The 27,150-nt window shown below is 36.4% G+C and overlaps 1 protein-coding gene across 14 annotated transcripts in view; it reads right to left on the reverse strand.

Annotated features, from left to right (window-relative positions):
• Nucleotides 1-27,150, reverse strand: part of NBEAL1 (neurobeachin like 1) — a 91,478-nt gene that overhangs the window by 16,462 nt on the left and 47,866 nt on the right. For 12 of the 14 annotated variants that reach the window (XR_012629448.1, XR_012629447.1, XM_074873022.1 and 9 more), the window contains 29 exons: nucleotides 24,300-24,468; nucleotides 23,134-23,267; nucleotides 22,576-22,735; nucleotides 22,377-22,479; nucleotides 21,501-21,657; nucleotides 20,725-20,883; nucleotides 20,161-20,320; nucleotides 19,800-19,888; nucleotides 18,269-18,850; nucleotides 17,527-17,702; nucleotides 17,007-17,160; nucleotides 15,580-15,708; nucleotides 14,611-14,916; nucleotides 14,356-14,505; nucleotides 13,287-13,444; nucleotides 12,457-12,581; nucleotides 10,685-10,811; nucleotides 9,383-9,531; nucleotides 8,369-8,502; nucleotides 7,372-7,473; nucleotides 6,066-6,161; nucleotides 5,830-5,954; nucleotides 4,435-4,575; nucleotides 4,209-4,339; nucleotides 2,885-2,994; nucleotides 2,194-2,311; nucleotides 1,394-1,491; nucleotides 941-1,057; nucleotides 341-430 (listed from right to left, as the gene is read on the reverse strand). Coding sequence is in view for 12 of the 14 variants with exons in the window: in XM_074873022.1 (XP_074729123.1) it covers nucleotides 341-430; nucleotides 941-1,057; nucleotides 1,394-1,491; nucleotides 2,194-2,311; nucleotides 2,885-2,994; nucleotides 4,209-4,339; nucleotides 4,435-4,575; nucleotides 5,830-5,954; nucleotides 6,066-6,161; nucleotides 7,372-7,473; nucleotides 8,369-8,502; nucleotides 9,383-9,531; nucleotides 10,685-10,811; nucleotides 12,457-12,581; nucleotides 13,287-13,444; nucleotides 14,356-14,505; nucleotides 14,611-14,916; nucleotides 15,580-15,708; nucleotides 17,007-17,160; nucleotides 17,527-17,702; nucleotides 18,269-18,850; nucleotides 19,800-19,888; nucleotides 20,161-20,320; nucleotides 20,725-20,883; nucleotides 21,501-21,657; nucleotides 22,377-22,479; nucleotides 22,576-22,735; nucleotides 23,134-23,267; nucleotides 24,300-24,468 (4,449 nt within the window). In the remaining 2 variants the exon portion in view is untranslated. The remainder of the gene's footprint in view (nucleotides 1-340; nucleotides 431-940; nucleotides 1,058-1,393; nucleotides 1,492-2,193; nucleotides 2,312-2,884; nucleotides 2,995-4,208; nucleotides 4,340-4,434; nucleotides 4,576-5,829; nucleotides 5,955-6,065; nucleotides 6,162-7,371; nucleotides 7,474-8,368; nucleotides 8,503-9,382; nucleotides 9,532-10,684; nucleotides 10,812-12,456; nucleotides 12,582-13,286; nucleotides 13,445-14,355; nucleotides 14,506-14,610; nucleotides 14,917-15,579; nucleotides 15,709-17,006; nucleotides 17,161-17,526; nucleotides 17,703-18,268; nucleotides 18,851-19,799; nucleotides 19,889-20,160; nucleotides 20,321-20,724; nucleotides 20,884-21,500; nucleotides 21,658-22,376; nucleotides 22,480-22,575; nucleotides 22,736-23,133; nucleotides 23,268-24,299; nucleotides 24,469-27,150) is intronic. The other 2 variants (XM_074873021.1, XM_074873023.1) reach the window with 2 other exon arrangements.

The following is a 27,150-nucleotide window of genomic DNA, read 5'->3' on the forward strand; positions in this document are numbered from 1 at the left end:
AATGATGCCATTAATAACTTCATCCCATCATTTTAAAGCTGGGCTGTATTGCATTAGGTAATTGCTACCATGGAAGTGGATCAAGTGGGCAACTTACAACACACCTCACTACAACTTACACTCATCTCTCATCAGTTCTTAAATGCCATTCAACAGATCAGCCTGGCTTCTCTACAGAAGACAAATATTGAACTTATACCTGACATTCATTATAAGGTTAAAGGAACACATTTGAACAGGAACAGTTAAGAAGTGTTTCTCTACAAGCTGTATGAAAAAAACCCCAAACACCTATCTGACCGTCTGCAGTCCAAGAATAGTATTGACACATGCAACTCACCAAGATCTCTGGGCTTCCCTGAGAAATAAAGGAACGTGACTGATTCCTGGGGACAACAGCTTTGACAATGGGCACACCATCACTGATTCCCTGAGAGAAAGGATATGGTTTTGATCTAATTGTATTCAAGAGCTCAAGGACAAATCTAGAACCTGTAAAGAGTAAGACCCAAAGCCTCTGGAATCAGTGTCAGATCTGTACAGCACTCTAAGGCACTGGTACACACATACTCAGTTTACACACGTATACTTTGTCGCAAACACCAGAAATAAAACCCCGGCTCTGTCCTAAATCAGTGAGTTTAGCTAGGAAGTTCAGTGAGTCCTCAGACACCACCAGTGATGTTCTTAGCTTTCTTGGCATGGTAGCTAACTTAATATTCAAACAAGACCCACACAAGTGGCCAGCAAATACAAATTCATGGGATTCGACCTCTTACGATGCTAACTAAAAAAGACAGAGCTCATTTTATATTCAATGCATTTCAAAATATTTTCTTTACAGAGGAAGCAAGTTTATTTTCATCTAGGTTATGACCTTTTGTTTCAAGTACATCAGAAGTTTCAGATTAGACTAAACAATTTCAAGTAACTCATCTACCTCTATGAAGAATGACTTCAGTTCAGTGAGGTGTTGGAAGAGATTCAGAGTAGAGGTATCACTTTTAGTTAGTCTTTGCACTACCTCTTCTGCTGATAGCCTTTGCGGATGGGGCTCCTAGGAGACAATATTTGAAGAAATATCAAATTAGACAAATTGATCAATTTGTTCAAGTCACATAAGCTACTCAGAATCTTACTGGCAATCAATGGGAAAACAGACTCTTAAGCACCTGATTTCCCTTCTCAGAGTACATTAATTTCTTTTCAAAATGGTATGCTAAATTTCCATCAGTGTGACCTTTACAAATGGTAATGTGGCAAAGACTTAACATTCCTAAAACGGCAAATCATTATCTTATAAACCATTATCTCTTAATTTTTTCATAAGTCCTTTGTAACCCAGTTGGATTTAACCACAAAGGTCTGATTGAGAGGGAACAAAGAGAATTACCTTTAACAGCTGACATGGAGTTTGCCCAAAATTGTTTATCATCCCTTCTAAAGCTTTCCTTTCTTTCTCATCTGTTAAAGCATCCAAATCCACAGCCCCTGGATCACAACCAGAACAATGAAGGGTAGAAAACCAGAAAAAGAACATAATCCAAATAATTTATTAAGAACCTACATGATCAACAAATGTTGCAAATCTGAAATTAATTGCAGCATTATGACCATTTACCCCAGAAAAGCCTCCAAACAACGCCTCCATACAAAATATGATCCAAAAACTCCACTCTGCACATGGAATTTTAAGAGTATCTGTAAGTGCAAGAATTGCAGGCTTTTCTCTTATCAAATGAATTTAATATACATCATCCATGCAATAAGTTGCACACAGAAGCCACCCAAAATTCACCTTTGGAATTAACAGACTAACATTTGTCTTGAATGTTGTTTTTAAAACAACTTGCCTTGACTCCTAAACCATAAGAAACCTCTCCCCACAAATGCTTTTAAGCAAGCAAATGAGAAACTAACAAAAACCCCCAAGCACTTGGAGAAACAATATACAAGCAACTGGAACAGACCCCCTTTAAAAAAACTTCATTAACATTTCAGGTGCACAACTTCTGATCAAAGAATCAAATATTCTGGTTATTTGATGATAAATACAAGTTATGCTGCCATATTTAATCTATAATTCTGTTGTTTTACCACATGCTACTTTATGGTATGCTCACAAATCAAGTGTTTTCTGTCTAGTACTGAAAACCCACGTGTCTGATGACAAGAGAGCACACTGCTTTGTACCTTCATAAGTACAATAATAGAATACATTGAGTGCCTCCACTGCAGCTGGTCCCCTCTGCTTGTAGCCAAAAATCAAATCTATCCATTCATGAAGATGAGCAGAAACATATTCTGATTCCTAGAAGGAAAAAGTGCTCTTGTAAGAATAAGAAAAGTACTGCTTCCTTCTTGAAGCATTTACTATTTTCTGTGAAAGAGGTTTAATTCCTAAACTAAATAGTATCCACAAACTAGTTATATACCAATGTACAGGGCAGAAGCATATCCATGTGTGTTAACAGCAATAACTGCTAGGAAAGAGGGACAATTAATACAGCAAAGGAGCACATCTAGACTATTGAAATGCAGCTGTGCAAGGGAAGGTAAACTGCTAGCTCCCTAGTACCATACAGAATAATCTATAAAAAGCAAGGGAAGCCTTATCACCTAAACCCACCTAATTCTGCATTTTACTTCCTAGGGCAGCAAATTCCCAAATGATTAGTATCTTCAGGCTCTTTCCTTTTTTATTTTGAGCATTTTATTGACATGCACAGTGCTTTTAAATGAAAGTTCTAATGGTACTTGAAATGTCCAATGCAACCACAAGTCTAGTTCGAATGTAGTCCCAGTATTTTACACTTAAGCCACAGTGACAACGTGTAGGCGTACTTTCTTTATCATTACTTCACACATATAAATAGCATCTTACCAGAGCCTTCCTGTGTTTATAAATGAAGTCTTCTGGGGAGTGGGCCCATTTGGGAAGAACAACATCATTTACCACATCTTTGGATATTTGAAGCTGACCTAAGTTAAAACCTAGCGAATGATTTGGAGAATTTTAAGAGTTACTACAAAATATTTCAAATATCTTGATTTCTCAATAAAGATTAAAAAGTGTTCTTTTCTCAATGCAAGGGAAGGATATTGAAAAATTATTACTATAAAAAAACCCCTACCACTGACATGGGAGGCTAAGTTCTGCTCTGACTGTTTAAAATGTTAAATGATACAGGATAACAATTGTCCAAAGCACCTAAATTACTTTGAAGCTGAAGTCCCAACCTTAAAAGCAGCATTAATCATTTAGATACATATCTGTAAACATATATGCATTTGCTTTATGAGGATTATTCAGTGACATTATTCGTAAGAATGAAGTTACTTATAGGTTTAAATGATTGTAGAATTAAGGCTTTCAGGAAGTCTTAAATCCCAACAGCTTTCATCAGAACAACTCTAAACACTTAAATGACTTTTGAAAGCGTGACTTGGTTGTTTCCAATTTTTATAACTTTGAACTCTAGGAGATTGTAGTTAGCAGACTAAATTAGCAGCAGCACAAACATAAAAACCCATTTTTAAATTATCTAATAAGTAGAGAAACAATTCCCTATGCACTAAATGTGAATTTAAAAATGGCTAGGAGTCTCATATCAGAATGCAGGATGATGTCTTTTCAATCAGCATTATATATGAATGAAAGAGGTTTGTTTTTTTTTTCTTCCTTCATCTGATGGGTACTGAAACCTTACATGGCTCTAAAATCAGGTGACTTAACACTGCATTGGAAGATAACAGCAACAAGCAGAAAATATGTTGGTTGCTTAGAACAAATAAAAGACCTCACACGCTTGAAGATGTCCAAACTCTGTCACCCAACAAACCTAGTAAAAAGAATACCAATTAATCTGCATTAACATTCCCTAACTATTTATTCGGTATTAACTATTGCTAACTTTTTCAGACATCCAAATTAACATCTCTGATATTTTATGTTAGGTAAACAACACTATTTTTAGCCATCCTTAAGCCCCCAGTCTGAATTTTAAAACATTTAGGCTGCTGCTTAACACAACTGGTGTCTTCATTAAACAGCTCGAAGTCAGCATGATGATTAAAGTGATTTCTACAAGCACATTATAAAGCTTAAATAAGAAGTGCTCCACAGCATTCAGAAATGGTTGTAACAACGCTTTTCTGAAAAATACAAGAACAGTTTTCTGTGAGAATATTCTGAGTGGTCAGTTTACCATTTTGATTCTCCAGGAACTCTGGGAAGTAGAAGAACTCTGGGATAAGTTCCTTGACATCATTGGGGTTGTCCATGAGTGCCTGCCAGGTAGCGGGAATAGAGTGGAACTGCCTGTCAGCACAGTCGAATCTGTGGATCAGAAAACTCAGGTTAGACTTTGATCATTCCCTCAGTAAAATGACAAGGAAGAAAATAAAGGTGTTGCTTATTTGGTCACAGCATACCTGCCACTTTGAAGCTGGATATGAAGTGTCGTGAAAGGTTCTACCCGAATGAGGTAATGCATGACACCAGCAGCATTTGAGTAATGTGTCCCATAGTGAAATTTGTCAATTATCCCAAGGGGATCCTCAAAATTCTCATATCTTAAAAAAAATAAATAAATCTTTATAAATACAACTGAGCACTACAACTGATTTCATGTGGATTATACTTATTGAAGGCAAGGGTTCAAAAGAAATGATCACAGCAATCTATAAAAGAAAAATACATTGACTTCTATTAAACATGAGGATTCCAATTCCGACTTAGAAAGTCCCTAAGCAAAAGGCTGCTGAAAGATAAAAACATACACCACATGAAGCCTTTGCATACCTGTTCTTATATTCTTCCCTAGGCATTTGCTATCAGCTGTCAGAAACTGGATAAAGGGCAAGACAGGCCTGACTTAGCATGACTTTATACAATAGACAAAAAACCCCACATCACTAAACTGAATATTTATTATTGAAGGGACTTGTGATAGTTTCCTGCAAGATTTAAAAAAAAAAAAAAAAATTAAAAGAGAGTGCGTGACAGTGTCAGGATGCAGAAAAGAGATTTATTTAACATTCATGTCCATTTCCCTTTCTACTGACACTCACTCTATAGTACTATGCCATCATCTGGCTGATCTATTCCTCAGTGTCACAAGGCTAGTAAGAGAAATTATAGTTAAACTTACCACTATAGAACCAGTTTCATTACAGTCAGGGATAGAGCCTAATCATTCAAAGAAAATTCTCCATGTTCCAAGTTTTCAGCAGAAAGCTCATTTTGGAAGATGCCTGATAAGTGCAGTCTGGTATGATAGCACACTCACTCCTCACATTAGCAAAAAAAGGAAGGATTGCTATACCGATGTGTGGGTGTACGTACTTGTCATTCCTACCTACAGAGGAGCTGCTGGAAGTCACTGAGTTATATTTTATTTCAAAGATAATAATCTACGCTTGAAAAAAAGAGCAGGAAGCACAGATTCAGAATCAATGCTACCTCTCAGCACAGGCCACTCAACTCAGTATGATTTCACATTCCTTATCTTGAAGCAGACATGGGACACAGTATGTCTCTTCAAACTGCTGGGCCATTAAACTGTTTCCATACCCTTTCAGTTTATTTCCACATCTGAGAAACAATTGAAAATTTACAATGGTACGTTTTGTTCTTTCAGTGCCATATAAGCTAACTAACCTAAACGCAGCAGGAACAACAAATCAACAACCTTTGCAAATGCATCTGTGATATTATAAAACTAGCTTTTAAAAATTTCACTGTAACAACTTTCTTTTTAAATCGTGTTATTAGCCTGGAGGCTCAGAAAAGACAGAAGAAACATAACTGAGTGTTCAAACACATACTTCTCTTTCACAGCCTTAGCATTCTTTTCATTTACAACCCCTATGGGTTTGGAGAGATCCCTAAAGACTGCAGGATTATTCAGGTCCAGTTCTTCTGAAGTATAATCTCGTAAAATCCAGGGGAACTAAAAAAAAAAGTCAAAGATCAAACTGAGATTAAAAATCCATCTTTCAAAAGAGAAAAAAATACATACCTTTGGCAAAAATTTTTTAATTTTTTTTTTTTTTTTAATTACCACAGGATATTGAGCAAGGTCATTATAAGTTCGTCCTGCCATTGTGTTCAGCTGAATAAGGTAGTCAAAGTTGGATATTTCTCTGTTCACCCATTTCTGAAGGACAAAAAAAGATACTGTAAAAGTCACTATATCAAAGATACCACTGCTGCAAATTACATGTCTTGTCAGTATTTGACTGCCAGAGGATAGTATTGGTAAGTAAAAGGCACAAGTTGTAAGACTGGTATGAAAGTCCAAATTTAATTTCTCCTAATAAAGTTTCTTTTCCCTTTGATTCAGTGACTATGCTACCTATATTTCATTGAAATCATGTCCTTGACTGATGCCAGTACTGTTTTAAATACAGGTCAGTAGACAACTAGCAGCCTCAGAATAAAAAGGAACAAAAACAGAAAGGAAAGAAACAAAAGGAAGGCAGGTAAACAGATACTAAGAAAAAGGGGAACAGAACTTTGAAATCCATTAGAGTTCCAAGGTCAAAGCTTACTTAGAAATTGTTCTCCCATTGGTTAATAGTACAGGAATTTGTGAACTAACATTGTCTTTGAGCCTTTGCTCCACTATTATATTTTAAATCAAAGATCAGAAGGGCTCAGTATCTGTCTGATGACAGTATGAAGGAGGCATTTTATTACAGATGACATTTTCTTTATGTAAACGTAAAACATGATAGCTTCTATCATTAGGGAAACAAAGAAAAACCAAAGTATTTCCAATATTTTAAAAGTAATTTGTAAAGCTTCCTCCCTCAGAGAAGAAAACACTAATTATGGCATAAAGAGATGGAAGATAAAATACATTTGCTACATTTAAAAATTTATCCATGCTTAGAGTAATACAGACATTTTGACATTTTTCTTCTATAACAATATTACTAACTCCCTTAAGATCCTATTTCCCACTTAATCCTCACATGAGTTTTCTTGAAAGCCCCATCATGAAAAGATAGAAGGGAAAATTATTTGCACATGTAGTGAAAGATGTTCCAAAACGTGCACTCAGGATCATGGACTAAAAACAGAAACAAGTTTGCTACATGTTTTCCATTTTTGTTGGAATACTTGTCATAATCACATCAATAAAGCCTGGCTCTATCCGTTTACCTCACTGACTGTAAACACAAAACACAGCAATTCTAAAACTATGCAAGTGAAAGTTCAGGGGCCAGACTGAGGGTACAGAAGTTGGCAGTTGCCATCTAAACACTGGGGAAAAAAAAGTAAAATCAGTAGTTGAGGACCTTCCAGGACTCCCTTCAAGAAACAGAGGAATACTCTAGACCATTTGTGCTGAAGTCTCGTACCTGCATCAAACCTGAAGCTTTAAAAAGTTCCTGTGGAGATCTGGTCCCAGAAATATTTGGAGAACGCAGTGACAATATTCGACTATATACTTTATTTCGTACCTGTTAGAAAACAGCATTAATAAAAAAATTATTCTGGAGATTGAAACTGACAAGTAAACAACTTCTCTGATAATTAAAATGTAAAATAAATGGAACACAGTTACACTTTTGAAAACTTCTATTTCATGCTGCATAAAACATCTGGACATGAATGGACATGACAACCTTCAGTTACAAGATATAAAGACAATGTATGTTATGAAGTGATTTTTTTTTTCTTTTTGTGTAGATGCTACACAGAAAATCATTATTGCCACAGAATTCTTCTGGGAAATACTGCTGCTTTTCAAATGAAATTACACCAGTGTTTTCCCTATAAAACTATTGCAAAGATTTATTTACTTAAAAAAACAACCAAACAACAGTTTGTAGGAACTATTCATAAACTGACCTACTGGTACGTAACTCACCCTAAGTTCTATTATTTATCTTAGTCCCACATACAAAGGATTACTGACATTATCCAGAGGAAAAAACAAGTTCACCAATCCTAAACCATGGAATATAGAAGAAATAGCAATGATTTCCAGTGTTGTGGTAAAATGAAAGTCTAATTTGCTTTGTAATTAATTTGCTCAGAGTATTTAAAAAGATGTGTGGACTTCAAGATATTTAGATCACTACTGATGGAATTTTAGTTGAATAATGGTTCTGTATCATAACAGAAAGAGAGAGAGACAGGAAAAAGAAGAATCTTGTTTCATCCACCTTTTCACAACTAATCAGTTCCAGATATCAGACAGGTTTTCAAGACTGCAGTCTAGTTTCCCTTAATGGCTATATCTAGCAAACATTTTGCTACTATGCTACAGTGTTATGAAAGACACCAGACTCAAATTAGACACAATTAGTGAACTTAAACTTGACAAATCAAGGAAATTTGGGAAACCCATACCTCCTTATTGAAGTTGAGGAAATAGTTGGTTTGATCTGTAAGGAAGATCTCCAAAGCTGACCTCCTCAGGTTGTACCGACGCAAATGTATCTCTCGAATTTGAGAAAGGTGCCATTTGAAATCAAAACCTACCCCTAGGAAGAGCATTTGATTACTGACTTGGAATATATCAAAAATTTTTCATATAGACATAATGCAGTATCATTTCCAATCACCCCAAAGTTATTCCTAGAAAAGGCAAATTTTATATGCGTCTTGATTAACCATTTTGCTAGGAAAACATTATTAACTTCAGCTACTGTTCCTGATGAAAGAAAGAGGCAGCACCCAATTGAGTGAAGAATTTGGTTTTGTGTTTTGATCAAAAGACATATTATAAATATATTCTGTTGACAAAAAATATGAACCAAACCCATTTGCTTTCTTAAACAGGCTCAGATAGAAGCTTTTACGTTTAAAATTCCCAAAAGGCCATCTTCCTGATGTACTGGTTTTGAAAATTTTACCATTATTGGTCAAACATTTCACTTCACTGTTTTCACACTCAACTATGTATATTCTATTAAAGTTCACTAAATTAATATAAATTATTAATGTTTACATACTACTACTACTATTTACTCATTACTTAATACTATTTTTTAATCAATGTACAAGTGAAACATTATTTGTCAGGGAGAGCAGGGAGATGCCACTTAAGCAACAAGTTAGAGGTAATGACTTTTTTTAGTCAGCAAACTTAATATTTATAAATAAGTTGGGTTTTTTAATTTTTAAGAAATACTAAGAATAGTGAATCAATTTAACAGCTCAGCAAGTACAGTTCCAGATTCTTGATTCTGAAGGGATCAGCCAGCCACTGACACCAAGTACAATATTAATTTTAACTACAGATCCACAACTTGTCTCTTCACAATTAGTTTGACACTCATTCTCAAAAAAAAAAAAATCAAACTCAGCCTACTAAAAACAGAATGCTGAACTGCACTGGAAAGAGATACTGATCATGCTCACCTTCTTCTTTTTCAATGCTACCATCAAAGAAATAGATGTGCTGGGTAGTGATCTCCAGCCTGCCAGGTATCACATCAATTACTGTAACAAGTTCACAGTCTTCAGACAATATTAGCTTTTCTTTCTGACTTTGTTCATCTTTCTCATCCCTAGAAAAATACCACTAAGTGTTACTAGTTGTGTAGATTATACAGTTGCTTAGGTACTTGGTAAGAGTACAGTTCCAAAAAATAATCAAATTTGAATGGCATTAAAAATACAACGTAAATATGAAGCTACTTCCATTAACAGTCTTGGACATTTCAGACTAGACTGCCAAGCAGCATTTCACAGCATTGCTCTTCAGGCTTGATATTTCAGTCTCAGGCACAATGGACTTGACCTCCCTTGAAGTATGAAAAGATGAAGTTGCATTTCCCTTTCTTATTTAGTTGCCAGATGCTTAAATTCTCTGGCCTAGAGCAGAGCCGAGTCCTGGTTCATGTGAGTAAAGTTATGTTCAGAAGTATTTGAAGTAATAGTTGCTCAGAAGTCTATAGATATGACACATCACAAGCAAGCATTTAATAACTTTTAAGGTACAAGAAAATGCATCAGTACCACTCAAAGAAGTGCCACATCTCTAATGGACTTCAACAGCATAGACACACATAGATGCACACACAAGATCACACATGTCCAGTTAATGGAGTGAAGCATTTGCTATCTTCCCACGTTTCTCCACCTCTCCCCCGCCCCCCCCCCCCTTTTTTTTTTTTTTTTAAGTCACACAAATGACATGAAGGAAGCACAGCAGGCCTACGCCTTCCCTCTGGAATACTCTTAAACACAGAGTACTCTCTAGCAGATTAATGCCAACCAAGCAAACATCCATGCTATGCAGCTGATGATATAGAGAATGGCCCCGACATCTATGGAGAAGAGCCAGTTCCAGTTTGGTCTATGCCCTTACAAGGCAGAATACTTCTTGAGAATTACAGCCAAAGTACACAATAGAAAAGCCTCAACAATTCTGTAGCTTCAGCTTCAGACCAACTAAAAGCAGTGAATCACTAACGGATCCTCGCCAACATCTGTTCTGCCTTCTTTTCCCTGGGGCTTGTTATGTCTCATTGTTGACAATGATAAATCCAACAGCAACTTTTCTGCTGTTCAGAACTACTACAAAGCCCTGGATTGGATTGTTAAGGCCAGACAAAGAAAGAGGCAAGCTTTGTATGCTAATCAGCTCCCTAAGTTGTTTCTCACTCCTTATCCCTAGCACAGAAACAAATTTCAACTGTTCTATTCTGTTGTACTTACAAATTGGAACTGGCAGCTGTATCTTCTTCTGGTAGTTCGAGAACATCATCTTCCAAGTCACTCACTTTCACCTGCTTCACCACCTCCAGAAGCAGAGACTCACTAGAGGGCTGTGTTTGGTGCACACCTATTACAAATAGACATTTCAGCTCAGGAAACTTTTTGCTACAACACTTTTGGAAAGCCAAACTACTGAGTGTATCATCTGTTGAACATTGGTTTTAAACTAAGTAAGAAGCAACCAGACTTCTTAAATACTTTTGGTGGCAAGCAGAGTACTAAAAATACTCCTTGAACTTCACTGAAATATACGTCAAATCATAACAGCATAAAGGGAAGACAAACATTAGAAAATTTTAAACTCAATTCTGACGTGGACATTTCCAATAAGATATTTTGCAGTGTTCTGCCAGACACTGTTAAAGCATGCAGATTTCATGGAAATACACCATTTGTTTTTTCCTTACTTGAGTTTACAAGTGTGTTACCACTAACAGCTGTTTGGAAGACTTCTGAAACAAAGCACCTCAGCAAGTTCGCTGATGAAAACACCAAGCTGTGTGGTGCGGTCGACACGCTGGAGGGAAGGGATGTGCCATCCAGAGGGACCTGGACAGGCTGGAGAGGTGGGACCGTGCAAACCTCATGAAGTTCAACAAGGCCAAGGGCAAGGTCCTGCACATGGGTCAGGGCAATCCCAAACACAAATACAGGCTGGGCAGAGAATGTTGAGAGAGAATTGCTGGCTGAGCCAGCAATGTGCGCTCGCAGCCCAGAAAGCCGACTGTGTCCTGGGATGCATCAAGAGAAGTGTGGCCAGCAGGTCAAGGGAGCGGATATTCCCCCTCTACTCCGCCCTCGTGAAGCCCCTCCACCTGCAGTGCTGTGTCCAGCTCTGGGGCCCCCAACATAAGGAGGACACGGACCTGCTCAGGCAGGTCCAGAGGAGGCCACAAAGATGATCGAGGGCTGGAACACCTCCCCTGTGAGGACAGGCTGAGAGAGTTGGGGTTGTTCAGCCCAGAGAAGAGAAGGCTCTGGTGAGACCTTATAGGGGCCTTCCAGTACTTAAACGGGCCCTGCAGGAAAGATGGGGAGGGACTCTGCGTCAGGGAGGGTAGGGATAGGATGAGGGGTAACAGTTTTGAACTGAAAGAGGGCAGATTTAGATCAGATATAAGGAAGAAATTCTTCCCTGTGAGGGTGGTGAGGCACTGGCACAGGTTGCCCAGAGAAGCTGTGGCTGCCCCCTCCCTGGCAGTGTTCAAGGCCAGGTTGGACGGGGCTTTGAGCAACCTGGTCTAGTGGAAGGTGTCCCTGCCCATGGCAGGGGGGTTGGAACTAAGTGATCTTTAAGGTCCCTTCCAACCCAAACCATTCTATGATATCTATACATTTAAATCATAAGCTCAAAAAGGTTTTCAAGAAATACTGCCTGATTATTCTGATCTCATTGTTTCCTTTTCTTGAAAAATAATCTTATGCAAGCAAGGTATGTGACTACTTATTTTAAAACAAAGGAGTTTTTAATCTTTTTTTGGCAACAAAAATACACATTTCAATGAACAAGGGGAAATTAATTCTACTCAGTAGGAAAATGCTGCTTCAGGTCAAACCACCACTCTTATGTAAATACATTTTACTACAGAGGAACTAAAGAAAAATCAAGACTTAAGTACCATACACTGATTCTTAAATACAAAGAGTAAAGTGTGTATCTTTCTTCATTAAAGACTGAAGAATCCCACGTGAAATAGCAAATACAACTTTACCTAAATTATCTCTCAGGTCACTAGCATCCTGATGAGAGTTGAAGTTATAATTCTGCACTAGTTTTAGTCTCATACGTGAAAAATTTTCCACATTTGAAAGCTTCCAGTGAATAGGATGCTGTTTCCTAGGAAAACAAGAATATTCAAAAAAGGGTTATAATAAGGTAAAGACTTATGTGAATGAACTGATTACAAAAGAGTACATATTTAGAAAAATACCGGTCATCTACTTGTACGTTGTAAAACATAAAAGCAATAAACTGCATTTTAATTTCATATTGCAGCTCTGATCATCCTTTAGACTTTGTAAATAGTATCTGTTTTCTACTGAAATACATCAAATTGTTTACACTTTCAGTTAATGACAATTAAAAGAAAAAAAAATATTTAAAAAAACCCCAACAACTTTATCAGAACTTCCCCAAAAGCTAAGACAGGCAAAATGTATTCTTTTAAACTGAAATTAGTTTCATGCTTAAAAGCTCAAAATCTTTATTAACAAAGTCTATTCTCTCTCTTTTCCAACAGAACGACTGATCTGTAGGATCTCTCAAAAAGTTTTTACAATCGCTAACTAATTTTTATTTGTCAGTTGGCAAGAAAATCTAGTACCCAGGCAAGCAGCTCAGCATTACACTTCAAACTTTGTATTTTGATAATTAAATGCAGAAAACATTATAAAAGATTCATTCAATATTAAATTCACATCTCAAGAATGGTTATCAGAGTCAATTTGACAAGGTTCTAACCATGTGAAACAGTAAGTTAGTCATGTGAGAAAATTATTTTTAAGCATCATATACGGTTTGATTTAAGAACTTCACTCTTACATTTCAGACCAAGGACCACGTTCAGAGAGCAAGTAAAGCTGGGCTGCTCTCCACTGTCTCAGGGTAGCTGTGTGCTGACTGTTAAGTTGCTTTAGCATACTGTTGTACCGCAGATTTTCCTGCCGAGCCTTTCTCCTAAATGGTTCCACAAAATGCTCCTGAAAGACCATGAAAAATATATGTAGCACTGAAATAATTCTGACCTTTAAAAACACCATTTTGTGTCTTGAAAGAATTCTGATAAATTAAGAAGGAACAAAGAAAGTTTAGCAGTAAAAACTTCTCAAAATTTAAGATAATGCTTACGAGAAATTTTTAACAGCTTAGTACTGGAAGAAATGGCACCAAACTTTGACTTAAAGATGTGAAGAAAGTGTTATCAATGCTGAGTCCACATGAAATCAATTTTTCATCATCAGAAAAGTGATCAGTATTGGAAATCCTATAATAATAGGTTGGATTTTTCTTTAAATTCTAGTATTCTAGAATGTGACTTATTTTGTATTCTTCCTTTAGCTACTTGGATAAAAAAGACTTACTACAAGGACCCTTATTAAGAAGACAAAGGGAAAACAAGAGAAATGTAACCTAGCTATGATAATTACCAGTTAATTCTAATGCTTAAACTGAGTCTGGACCTTATACAGAAAGGCCAGTTCAAAAACAATTTTTCCACACATTAAATAGCAACTGTTCACTGTTTTAAATGTTTTTGTTGTATTGAAGTAGGGTTAAAAAAACCCAACACACTGACTCATCTCATAATGGAGAAGAGATTTTAATAATTCAAAGCATAAATCAGAGTAAAAGAAGATGTAGCTTATAGCTGAGCATAATTCTAGGTTGCTGTACTATGAGAAAGGCCTACTGTCCTGAAATAACTCTTACAGGTAAGACTTAATTAGAAATAACAGAATTAAAAAGCATGTCCTACAAGTCACACTGCCCATAACATCTTAAACCAATCAAACTGCCTGCAATCACTTGAACTGGATCATCCTGGAATTCAGTTTCTCCATCTTTTAGAAGGCGATTTCGAAGAGAAACTTGCACTCACTCAAAACCTTACCTGAAATTTAAGCTTACTTTCTCCTCTCTCCCGGTCTCGCTTGTGCATGTTCACCATAAATGCTTCATAACAATCTTTCCAATAAATTGCCATCTGCTCGTGATCATGTCTGAATGAATTCTCTTCATACTGTTTCATATTTGGAATTATCTGGTTCCACCAAAACAAAATGCACAACATGATTTCTGAATGAGTTCCTCTGCTTTCATAGCTAAAAAATGAGGGAAAATGATACAAAAAGAATCTACTACTTACGTATTTGTCAATATAAACTTGCCACTCATCAGAGCTGCAGTATTCTTGAAAATCCTCAAAGAAAGATGGGCTGCCATTGGTAGGAGGCAATGAAGGAAGATGCAGGTTCATGAAGAGAAGTTCATAAATCTTGGATACCAATGTCCGAACCAGGGGAATCAAAAATGAGTAAGTTTCTGTCTTCTCTTCAATTGATCTACTCAAGATGCCTTCCAGCTTCCCCAAGAGGTAGCATGCTTCAGGCTGGCTCTCAATTACTTTGGTCTGAAGGAGGGTGTTCAGTTTGGCTGCTGCCATAGCACAGACCTACACAGAAAAATGAAAAATGAATGCAATACTCAAAATAGTAATTTTAAGTACCTATCTTTCTAGCACAGGAGTATGTTTTTGCTATTCTGGCTGCATCCCAGGTAGCCTAAATGCCCACATGCATCAAATATGTGCACTGACCATTTACTCATCCTGTGATGACCAAACCCGAGTCAGCTGCAACCCCAAAGTCACAAAGCCACATTAAGACAATCACACACCTAAACTAACAGTCCTGGCTTTACTGAAGGGCTCATATTCTAGGCACGGCTCTGCTAACTTTGTTCCAAATGTTGATGTGGCAGGTCAGTCCAGGTTCACGTGCACTTAATGTATGTACACCTGAAACCGCTAATATATGTATTTCATGGTAGAAACAAAAAGTCACAATCAGAATCACTATCTTACTGCCACTAGTGCCCACATAGTTCCATCTTCAAACAGCTTGCTCTCTACCTCTTTCTCATGCTCAGGAGGTGCAAATTGACAGGACTGCAGAGTAAATTTGCAAATGGCAAGAACCAATAAAACATCTTCCCTATAGAAGGATGGAGTGCCATCAGTCTGCTCACTGGTATGAGCAGCTAACCCATAAACTACAACAATTACATCAAACCCGCACTTCAAACACAGTACCACTGGCAGGAATTTGCAACAAACCTGTAAGTTATCTTGTGCAATAAATCCAAGGAGCAACTGCACTTGCACCTGTGAAAGTCTAGTTGCTTCTAGACCAGCAGAGTACCAGACTGACAGGCTATCCATGAGAGTCACTAGTTCTTCCAAGAGCTATTGTAAAAACAAAAGATTTGCAGGAAATAAAATTAACATCAGCTACTCCAGCTAGAGACACAATAATTTCAAAAAGCTGAAGAAGAGGCTGTGTTCACACTTCTAACTTACCCAAACCCAGAAAAATATCCAGAACACCGCAGTTAAACCAGTAATTTGAAACAATTCCTGACTACAAAAATCTATTTAGCCCAGTATGTTAACTGAAGTATCCTCCCTGAACAAAGCCAAATCCAGCGTATAGCACATATGCTTATGTTTTTCCTATAATTTAACTCCAGTAAGTGCCATTTTCTTAGAAAAGTTAGAGGCTCCATGAGCAGGATTACTATCACTGAAAAGACACTAATATTAATAGCACAGATACCATATGAACTTGCAGTTTCTGGGTTTATTATATATAGGATTTTATTCCATTCTTTTTCTTTGTATTTTAAATTATTTGAGTGCAATGCTTGTATAATTTACCAGCCATAGCAATACGCACAGTGCCTTGAGAAGGAAAATAAGACTTCTTTCATGAATATCTGATTTAGTGAAATGCTTGAAACTTCCTAACAACTTTTAAAAAATAAGAAAGTAAATAAATTAGGAGGCACTCCTTTCTGTCAGTATTTCAATACTAGAAGTGATACAAACCTTGTGAAAGGTAGCTATTCACAAGACAAATAACACATTTCACTATCCAGTCATGTTTGCTTAAAACTAATATACCTTGATACATTCCCTAATAAATTACCCAAATGTAAAATAATTCTTTTGTTAAGCCCCAGAATCATATGAATGCTTCTGTAGCAGACTTAAAGCTGTCCTGCTTAGAATATTATGGTGCTTTAAATTCTCCCCAGGCAGAGTGGAAGATAACTTATGAAAGTACTGTTATTTTCAATTCAGAGTTGGCAAGAAGCACAATTCTCATTGCTCCAAAGTTCAGAGCACATTTCTAATTAGATTTCACAAAGCTAGATCACACAGAAGGCAAAGCTTTTGCCAACAGGAGACTTTTTAAAAACAATCAAAAGCTCTAAGATTAAGCTATGTTTACTTATAAGCAGGCATTTTGGAGAACAGGTTAGGAATTACTATGTTGACGGCTCATAACATTACACTTTATTTTTTTAAATAAGTAGCCTTAAAAAAAACCCTGTTTTTTTAAAGAATTTATCATGATATAGTGATGGTTTCCATATAATACCTCCCCTCTTTAGCCTAGAGGGATGACAGTATCCAAACTGACAACTTTTTCATTACTATTTCAGCCTATAAATAGTACTTCCATTATGCAGTTACTGTACCTTTTCTGTCCATAAATTTGAATTAACTAGTCCTTCTGCCTGCAGGAAATCTTGTACAATTAGCAAGAGCTTGAAGGCATTTTCAGCATGTGTAGGGAGAGCTTTGGAATCTCTGTTATCAGTGACTGACCATTCTAACATCTTCTCCAGCAAGCTGCACAGAAAACAAAATCCCAAGTTATTATGTGTTCTAAGTGTAAGTGGCTTTAAAAAAATCCAATTAAGTATTTAATTAAATCTCTTAGTCTGCAGTGATACAACTCCTGTCTTCTTGATAAGCCAGTGAGGTAAAAGAGATTTTGAGAAGCTCATGGAACCAGCAACACAATTTCAAAACCTTATGGCCACATGACACTATTTAATAGGTAGCAGAATATACTCTGATTACATGAAGAGAGAGCAAAGTAAAGTACATCTTGTTGGGAAACACCCACCCCTTCCCAGCTTCACTAATGTCCCTTACTTTTTCTGATTTTCCTCAAAAGGGATGAAAGAACCTGTCCTTGAACTGTACACTCACTTTAGTTTTATTTCATCAGAAGGTCGCAGCAACTCATTAGATATCCCCAGTTTGGTCAGTGCAGAAAAAACCTGTCCTCTCTCAATCCAAGCAGCATCATCAGATTTTTCAATGCCTTTCCACATTATACATAGCAGGATGTCTGTAAGTAATTGTATGAGTTCATTATCACCCCCCTACAAAAAAAGAGAAATAGTTACAGCCCTTCTAGACTAGAAAACCTTCAAAATGTCTCTCGTTCATGACAGTCCCTATACTTGAATGTTTCAACATTTCTGAAAACTCTGCAGTCTAAAGTCCAATTGCTAAATACATGAAAACGGAAATGTAAGAGACTGTGGCTTGCTTGTATGTTGTAATACATACTGACTTCTACATCACCATTTCAACCTGACCTTTAGCTACCCTTATTTTTTCACAGCAAGCCTGCTCCATGCCTCCTCTGGAAGATAAAGGACATTGAAATACAGAAGGGAGCAAGGTGAGTTTCTAGGTTTTTTTGTTTGTTGTTTGTTGTTGTTTTGGTTTTTTTTTTTAACAGCAAAGCTATTCCAACTAGACAACCAAAATAGAAGACACATTATAAAAGGAAGTACCCCTACTCATTATATTCTTTGCTTTTCTTTTGGAAGATGGGAAGCAAAAAGAAGGACAATAATTATCTACCAGAGAGATGATTAAAAAATAAAAAGAAATTGCAGACATTTGGAGAAATTAACCACACAGGGAGTGAATTACTTACCCCTTGATTTTCAAAAAAAGAAAGCTCAGCGGTAAAGCCCACATCATTTGTAACACCCAGCTCTTTATCGGGCTGCCCAGAGAATGGTTTTGTGTTCTCTATAGGTGATGGTGTGCTGGGCTGGCTATCTGTCATCTGATTCACAATGTCAGCCAATTCATAAGAGTCAACACTGGACAGATCTAAGCTCAAATGTGAAGGATTACTGTGCCATAATTCTTCTTGATCTTCTGACCTAAAAGACATCTCTGCTGTGGAGGCATCTTCCAGTGGCATAACAGAGAAATGAGCAGGGACATCCAGGGATTTGTTGTCTTCTAAACTCCACTGATCAAATAGACCATTAACAGATGCAAAGCTGCCAGACTTGTCTCCCTCTGTCTTATCAGGTTGATGTTTCTGAAGGTCTTCAGCAAGAGGCTTTTTTTCCTCTTCCCTTGAAGAATCAGCCCTGTTCTCTTTAAAGCCAATCTGGACCTCTGAGTTTTCTTTCAGGAATAGTCTAATCAAAGTGTCCTGCCAGCCCAGTTGCTGAGAAATCTGTTGTGCTGCATCCAATTGGGAATGCAAAAGGTGCAAAACCTAAGGACAGGAGAAGATATCCCATACCTACACATTAATTTTAGCTTGTACCTGCATTCATTCCAGCTTTTCAATTAGACATTTCACAATCTTACAACTTTTTCGGGCTTTTTTAGACCCTTGTAAAAGAGCCGCAACTGGTTAATAATAAGCAAACAAGCCACAGAATCATTTTTCTCATTAGAAATATATATTTGAGAAAAAAAGAAAAAAATTCTCAGGAGTAGAGGAGAAAAGAAGCTATCAAAGCATACTGGTAAGTCCTCATATTTCAGCCACTCCTCTACAACAATTCCTGCAAAAGTCAGTTATCACAACAAATAATCCTATTCAGCCACTAGTCTACAAAAAAAGAAAATCTAAAACAGAAAATATGCTTGATTAGGAACTATTAAATAGTATTAATAGCTTACCGATAGCATACATTATCATCTCACTTTTTTGTACTTTCAGAAGCCTTAATAAACAACATAGCGCCTCACAGCTACATTCAGTACTGCTAATTCCAGTGACACAAGCCAGAGAGCGAGATCAGTGTAGGAAAAAAGTCACTGCTTCCTCCCTATCTCTTCCCTGCATCCACAACCACTCTTTTGAACCATAGTATGTTCTATCAAAATAACATATTAAGAACACAAACAATACTTTGATCATGGTCTTAAGCATCCTCTAAGAAAACTCAGTAATTCAAAGAGTCTTCTATCTCTAACCTGTAGAAAATACAAGTTATTCGAGAATCATGATAGAGGCTTTGCTTGTTTTTTTAAAATGACCTGAATACACAAAATTCAACATTAAGTGACAGATGGGCTTAATTTTTAACATAAATCATTGCTAAAGAAAGCAGTAGCAACAAATACCACCACTGTGTCTCAAATAATTAAGATATCACACTGTACAGCTTACGGGCTTAAAGGACAGTATTCCAGTTTTAAAGAAGACAACTAACCTTTCTGCAGATAACCACTCTCATGTTTATATCTGATCTATGAGCCAGATGCACTACAGCTATGAGATCTTTATAATTCACAGCAGGATCTGTAGGGAAGAAAGAAAAAACAACACAAATGATATCATGCGACAGAATGTCACAGCTAAATATTAAAAATTGCCTTGGAGGTCACCTCTACATCCAGGTGTAGTAAAGGGAATAAACTTCAACGAAATGAGAAAATGTTAGCGGAGACTAGGGAACTTCAAATAGAACAGCTCTGTAAGGTAACAGCTCTGGTTTTCCTGAACAAAAAAACCAAGTATGTTTGCCTCTGAGCAGCAGTTTATTAATGGTAGACACAACACTTGCCAATTACCTGCATACAGAACTTGGTTAAGAAGGTTTTTAATAAGAGAAACAGTAACTGGCGATTCATTCAGAAGGAGACCCAGTCCAGAGTATCCTACTTCTCTGAGTTTCATACGGTGCTTACTACGTTCATAAACTTTAGTACATTTCAGCATCTCTTCCACAATCTGCAAGAAAAAGTACACACAAATGCAGAATAAACACAAGAGAGCATCCAGATCTCTTAAACTTAAGTGTGTATGATATAACATGCTGGTCCACTGTTTTTAAAGTTTACTTTGTAAGCCAACTCAAACAACATGGACTTTTTTTTTTTTTTTTAAAGATCCCAATACTTTACTTCAAGAGAACACTAATTCCATTGTGACTATGGCAGTATACAATAGCTAACATAACAGAGAAGAAAAAACAGAACAAAACATAATCTAGCTAACATAACAGAGAAGAAAAAAATTTAAAACTTGGATGATTAGTATCTTCGCAATTGCATACACTTCTGCAGTCAGACCACTGAAAAAGACAAATTTATGTTCAATTGATTAATTTGAGAACATATAAATCAATTCATTACCTTGAACACAAGTTCTCTAAGCCTGTCAGAGTATCTTTGATGCAATAACAGAGCGTAAAGAATATCAGCATTCCCTGGTTCAAAAAGCAATAGAAAAAGCTGGTCTGGGGTTGGGCTGGAATGAAGTAGGCTGAAGAGAACATCCAGAATTCCACAGAGCTACAAAATTAAGACAACCAAATTAATCCACAATTCATTCAAACTTCACGCTCTGTTTGGGGAAAGTTTTCTTGGCTTAAGTTTTACCCTTCACTTGGTATAAAAGTTAGAAAAGAATGCGGTATTATTGAGTCTGATCGATATTACTGCATTCAAAATTAGGGTTTTTTTTAAATTTTTTTTCTATATATAGAACACGTTATCAAACTGTAATTAGAGCTACAAAGCAAGTTCAAATTCTATCGATGTCTACAAAATAGAAAGAGCATCATTACAACTTCTGATCAGTTGAAATCCAATTCACTTAGTTTTGTAAACTAAGAGAACTTTTCTAATGGCAGTATTACACATCATGTGCTTTCTGCCCTCTTCAGGGGAAAAAAGTAACTGGTAAAAATATGGCCACCTGCAGAGCACTTTGTCAGGTTTCCAGTGTGCTTATATAACATGCCTCAGCTACATCTACACAGAACCACACATCAGGTAACATTTTGCTTGTGTTCTTTTTCTTTCTTGTTCCACTCTCTTTTAAGCACACAAGACAAGATTTCTAAACACCAAGAAGCAAAACCAAAACATGTACAGTTTAAACTATTAATTTATGCCATATTGCATACCGGCTCCTCTTCACTGGTGGCAGCTATGTATCCTACAATGCTCTGTATTTCTTCATGTGTTCCACCTTTGCTCAGGAAATATTTGATCAGTCCATAGAGGGATGTCCGTATTGTTCTCAAGTCATCAGGAGCAAAATCACTGTCTTTACAGCCACTCCTATACAACAACAGACAGGAAAGGCAACTTAAGTACTTCATGACTCATTAACAGCAATTTGATTGTGCTAGTTTTGTAATTTTTCATCTACCCAGACATCATGGCACAAGCTATCAATCTCTACTGAAGTAAGGCAACTGAACAGCAATAAGCAATAGTAGATCAGACTTACCAAGTCTATAAAAAGCCCTGAAATGTAGATTTGTACTGATCTGGGTACAGGTCAGAATTTCAGGCTTTCCCCTCCCACCCTCTAAAGGAAAGAGCAAGGTCTCTGGACAATCTTCCTCAATGACATAACTATATCCATATGCAGATATAAATCACCAAGACTGAAAGCTAAGATTTCAAATTAATAAAAAAGTCTTACTTCAAATTCTACAAGGATATAAAAGAACTTAAAATAATAATCACCCTCTCTTCATAATGGTAATGATCTATGACTTAATTTGAATTTTTAATAACAACTCTTCAGTCTTATAATTTTGTTGACTTTTTCAAGCATTTCTAGTATCACTGGCATAAATTTTATAAAAATTAAAGTCAAGGGAAAGTTGCAAGTCAAATGGAAAAAAATTTAATGCAATTTTGAAAATAAAATCAATCACCAAAAGCCAACCTGAAGTTGTATTTATTAATTTTCTCACTAGGATGATGAAGAAAAAAACCCCAACAGCTACATACAATAAATGAGGAGTTAGAACAGGTAAAACTCATACCCATAATAAATCCTGAGTGTGTCTAGAAGAAACTGCACACCGTATTTCTTTCTGAAGAGTCTTCTGCTGTCTTTGATGATTGTAGAAAGGTATTGTATATGCCCTATAACATAAAGTTTTCTATTAGAACCCGGATAAAGATTTATGTCAAGTGAAGAGTATTGTGTCTTTGTGCAGTTGCCCAAGCCCAAGAGCTCACCAATTCTGAAGGGGAAGTCCCCACTGTTCCAGATACTGAAGTCAAAAAGTAAGTGTTGATACATCTGTTGCAAAAGTTGCACATTCTTTTCTACTGAGACTTGTTCTATCAACAACTGTACAGCCATCAGTACATTCACATCCATTAAGTTGCTTGGCACCTTTTCAAAATAACAACAGGTGTTAGCACTCAAAATACTGAATATCCTAATAAACTACTTTTTTTAAAAAAATCAAATTTTGTGATTCTTTATCTTCCACAGCAATGTCTGCTTCCATTAAAGCAATACAAGAAACACAAAACCAGTCTGGTTTGACTAGTCATACAACACAGTATCTATAACAAAAAAAGCAGAACATGATAAAAAGACAAAACACCATGTTTCACTTTGCAGATCAAGACCAACTCCTCACACCTTTTTGTTTTCAGAAACGTAAGAAAGAAAAGCATGTACTAAGGAGACCTTTGAAGAACCTCGCATCCTGGCCAAACTAAGAATGTTTCAAAGTAATCAGGACCTCATCCATAACATTCAGGGCGTTTCTCAAATTTGCTCACCTTCTGTAACAAGGCTCCTAGGGTGGCAACTCCATGGGAGTGAATGAGATTTTCTTGATTAACATGATGTCTCTGAATAAAGTGTTTAATCATCAAGATGAAAGTTGCAACAATATTCTTCTCCAGGCGTGCTTCTGCAAAACAGAACAGTAGCAAAAGCCTCACGGTTCATTGTTGGACCATAAAAGTAAAGGAAAAGTAGTAAAATGAAGTGTTCATATTCCTACTTCCTGAACTTCTCAACTCCTTTTCTGTTTGTTCCCTAGCTGTAGGCTCTCTTTACATTTTTCCAGTGCAGAGTCATAGTCATTCCATGCCTCTGCAGACCAAAGTGACCCCAGTCCTGACTTCAGTTGTTTCATCCATCTGGCTGTAGGTTAAAAACTTCTCTTGCAGTTACAGTCATTTACATATGCTGCAGTTACTCTCCCTCTGTAGTTGGAAACTGACACTTTCTAGCCATGATATGTAAAAAATTAAGAGACAGAGACATTTATTTTTAAACTTTAACCATTTCATATTTGAAACAAAAAAAATGCTGGTTTTCCCTTGCAAGGTCTGATTTCTCAGTTGTTTCTGTTAAGATCAAAGTTCATTCTCAATATTATCCCAGTTTTTAAAAATCTATTCTTAAAACTTCCATTATTTTTTTTTAATTTTAATACTAAGATCTGATGTGTGTGGAAGAGGTAGAAGTCTGAACATTTTCCTAAGAAAATCAAAGTTTGCTAAAGGTTAAACAGTACTGTTCTGATGCTGCAACGCCTTCATGTAGCTGTCTGACCCAGCACTCAAGTTGTAGGAAACCTCCTCCTATTGATATTAGTAGGCTTTGCATCAAACATAATTTCTCAAAATAATCAGAACAAACTTTTCAGAATAGAAATTTAAAAACTGCATACTTTTACACTACTGTAATAGTAAATCGTGAAAAATAATGCATTAAATATAGCTATATTGGAAATATATTAGTAAGTTAATTTTACATAGGGCTGAACTCCCGGTGTTCAGTATCCATGTCAGATACCTTGGAACAGAATGACCCTTTCAGCTTTACATAGGTACTCTGGAAAAGTCAGCATACAATAAAACAGCTTTCTGTCATTCACACAAAGACTTTTAAACTCAAGCTTAAAAATTAATTCAATTCAACTGTACTTTCCTACCTGATGCCTTTGTGGATGACAATACCACCCAGTCTCCCTCTATGGGAGTAACTAGTTCTGGAGGTAGAGTTTCCCCTTCAGACTTCTCAGGCACATGTCCACCAAGAAAACTGATCTGCTCCAGCAATGGAAACAGCACATTTACTCCACCAATACAGTTGATCATATCCTAAATCAAGAGAAAAAGGAGGAAAACCATCACCATAACTAAAATCCCCCAAACTATGCAACAGAAATTTACTCCAAATATAAGGAACCTTAGGTACTCACAAATTAATCAGAATGTTTCACGTGTCACTTTGAAATTAGTTTAAAACACTGTTTAACAACAAAGCTGCCCAAGTTTTAGACACAGAAATTACACACATGCCTTTCTGTCAGCTCTTGTTTTGAAAGTTCATTTTTACATTTCCTTCCTCCTCCCCACCACGTAACACAGGAAACCAAAGGATACAAATTTTAGAGAGAATTTTCTGCTAAATGTATTTGAAAAAGAGGAAAAATACATTTTTCTGATTTCTAACTTACTTGCAGCAAGCAGTAAGAAAAGATTATACACATCTGTGCTTTAATCATATTTCTTCAAGATTTCAACTTCAGGTAGTTAAAAATAATAAAATCTGATTTTTTTTTTAAAAGTTAATTTATACAAACCTCAATTATAAGCCTTTTTTAAAAATTCAAGCCCCCTAATCCTCCTTTTTTCCCCCCTTCCTCATAAGCAGGGATAACATGAGACTTCAAGCAGTGCTTCTTGTAGTAAGGTATAACATATTCAAGTCACAAGATTTCTAGAGGCGAATCACAATGCCGCAGAGAAAATCAGGGTCTCGGCAAGCTAGCCAGAGACACCTATTCAATTGTCCAATGAAAACTACTGTGTAGTAAACTTTAACAGCCAAAAAACTCAACATCCTGTAAGCCAGCCTATTAACGTGGGATATCACTCTCCCTTGCCAGTCAGAAAAGTTGGGAAGAATTGGTGAAAATCATCCTTTTCTTCTCCATCATCTTCTACTTTTTCAACTGTTACTCTGCTCCATGTGTCTTTACAATGGCCACTCTCCAGCCCACATTTATTAAAGTGAATTTAATGAAATTAAACCGTTAAATTAAGAAAGTTTTTTAAATCTGCAAAATTTATCTCATGGATGAAGATTTCTGTGTTTCTGGAGCAAAACAAGAGGCACCACAGAACTGCAGTTTTTGCAAACAGAAATCAACTTAAAGCTGAAAAATAGAATTTGTCTGAACCACAAGACAGCAGTAACTAGCTCCTTCTATGCTGTACCTATCTACATACGAGCTCCTTATCAGCTCTTGTGTTTTTTCCTCACTAGTCCTCCTCAAGAGGGTGCTAAATCCCATCGTGTTTGTTAATGATTCTCCTAAAACTCGTACTCAAAATATGCTTTCCCATAAAGCTAAAGATATAAACACTCCTCACCCATCCCTCTTCCCACTACAGGGTGAAGAGAACAAATTGCTGTATTTTCAAACTATTCATATCATTGTAAAATTAACTAGCAAGTGTCTGAATTCTCTTAACGTTAACCTCCACAAGTCAGCATACGTACAGTGTAGCACCAACAATATTTCCTTATTAATTAGTTTGCTAGTACAGTTGATTGTTCATCGTTCTTAAAAACCCAAACAGCTCCTATTTATTTGTTTATACATTTTTCCTCAAGGCAAAAAAAGATGTGGTATTCTACTGACAGGTTTTCTACACTCAGACTTTGCATTTTATTTTTTCTCAAAGCTAAGGGCCCTTAATCAAAGATTCTGCCCATAAAACAGAATTGGATGTATGCTATCTAAATTTAAAAGAAATAGATCTTTATTTATGTCACTGTTTCTGGATCAAATTCTGATACTGCAAATAACTTGATTTCCTCATGCACAGAGCTAAGCCTGACTTTAATTTTTGATATTTATGTGTGTTAGTGATCATGGAAGAAACAAGCAGACAGGTACACAAAGTATTTATTAAAAGCTGGTTTCCTCCGCCTCTCCAAGAACTAGCATGTAAAAGACCATCTGGTATTTTACACCGATGACATCTAACGGACATGTAACTTGCCTAAACAGTATTCTGTTTCTGGAGCACCAAGAAAGTCTAAACCATTAATACTAAATCTCGCTGGCAGTTGAGCTGACAAAATTGTAAGTTTTAATTCTATAGTATAAAGTCAGATCTGAACTGTCAGTGGTGTGAGACTAAAAAAATTAACTGATTAACCAAAAGGGCATAAGGACCCAATGTGTTAGGTTAAGAAAACAAAACAGAAAAGCAAACCCCAGAATATAGGACAGTTTTGCTATGATAGAATGCTTGAGCCGGAGACTAGAAACAGGTTTAGACAGAAAACATTACATTTTAAGATCCAGTACTAATATAGCAGTAGTTCTGTGATTATAAAAACAAAGTTAAACAAAGATGACTTGCACAGCCTGTAAGAATCAGATATCCCAATGTATCCAACAATAAGGAAAAAATATTGGACAGTGTATAGCAGAGACAGAATAAGATATAACACTTTAGTGAATATTTGGTGTTTTCTCTGAAGTGAGGCTTTTGTGACATCACCTAGTCCTGCCAACCCCAAACCAAAAGTAAATAAGGTAACTAGATTAACTTATCTCTTTAAAAAAATGTTATATTCTTGTAATATTTTAACTCCACACCTTGTTTTCTGCTGAACTTAGTCTGCAATTCAGTAACATTTTTTATATGAGTAACACCAGTCACAAGTGTTAACCCTAATCTTAATCTATTTCAGAGATTAAAACTGCAAGAAAACCATGACAGAATCCCCTAGAGATAAAATGCTTTCCATACACAACATGC

Source organism: Strix uralensis, chromosome 6, assembly GCF_047716275.1.
Source record: "Strix uralensis isolate ZFMK-TIS-50842 chromosome 6, bStrUra1, whole genome shotgun sequence".
In the NCBI taxonomy this organism is placed as follows: Eukaryota; Metazoa; Chordata; class Aves; order Strigiformes; family Strigidae; genus Strix; species Strix uralensis.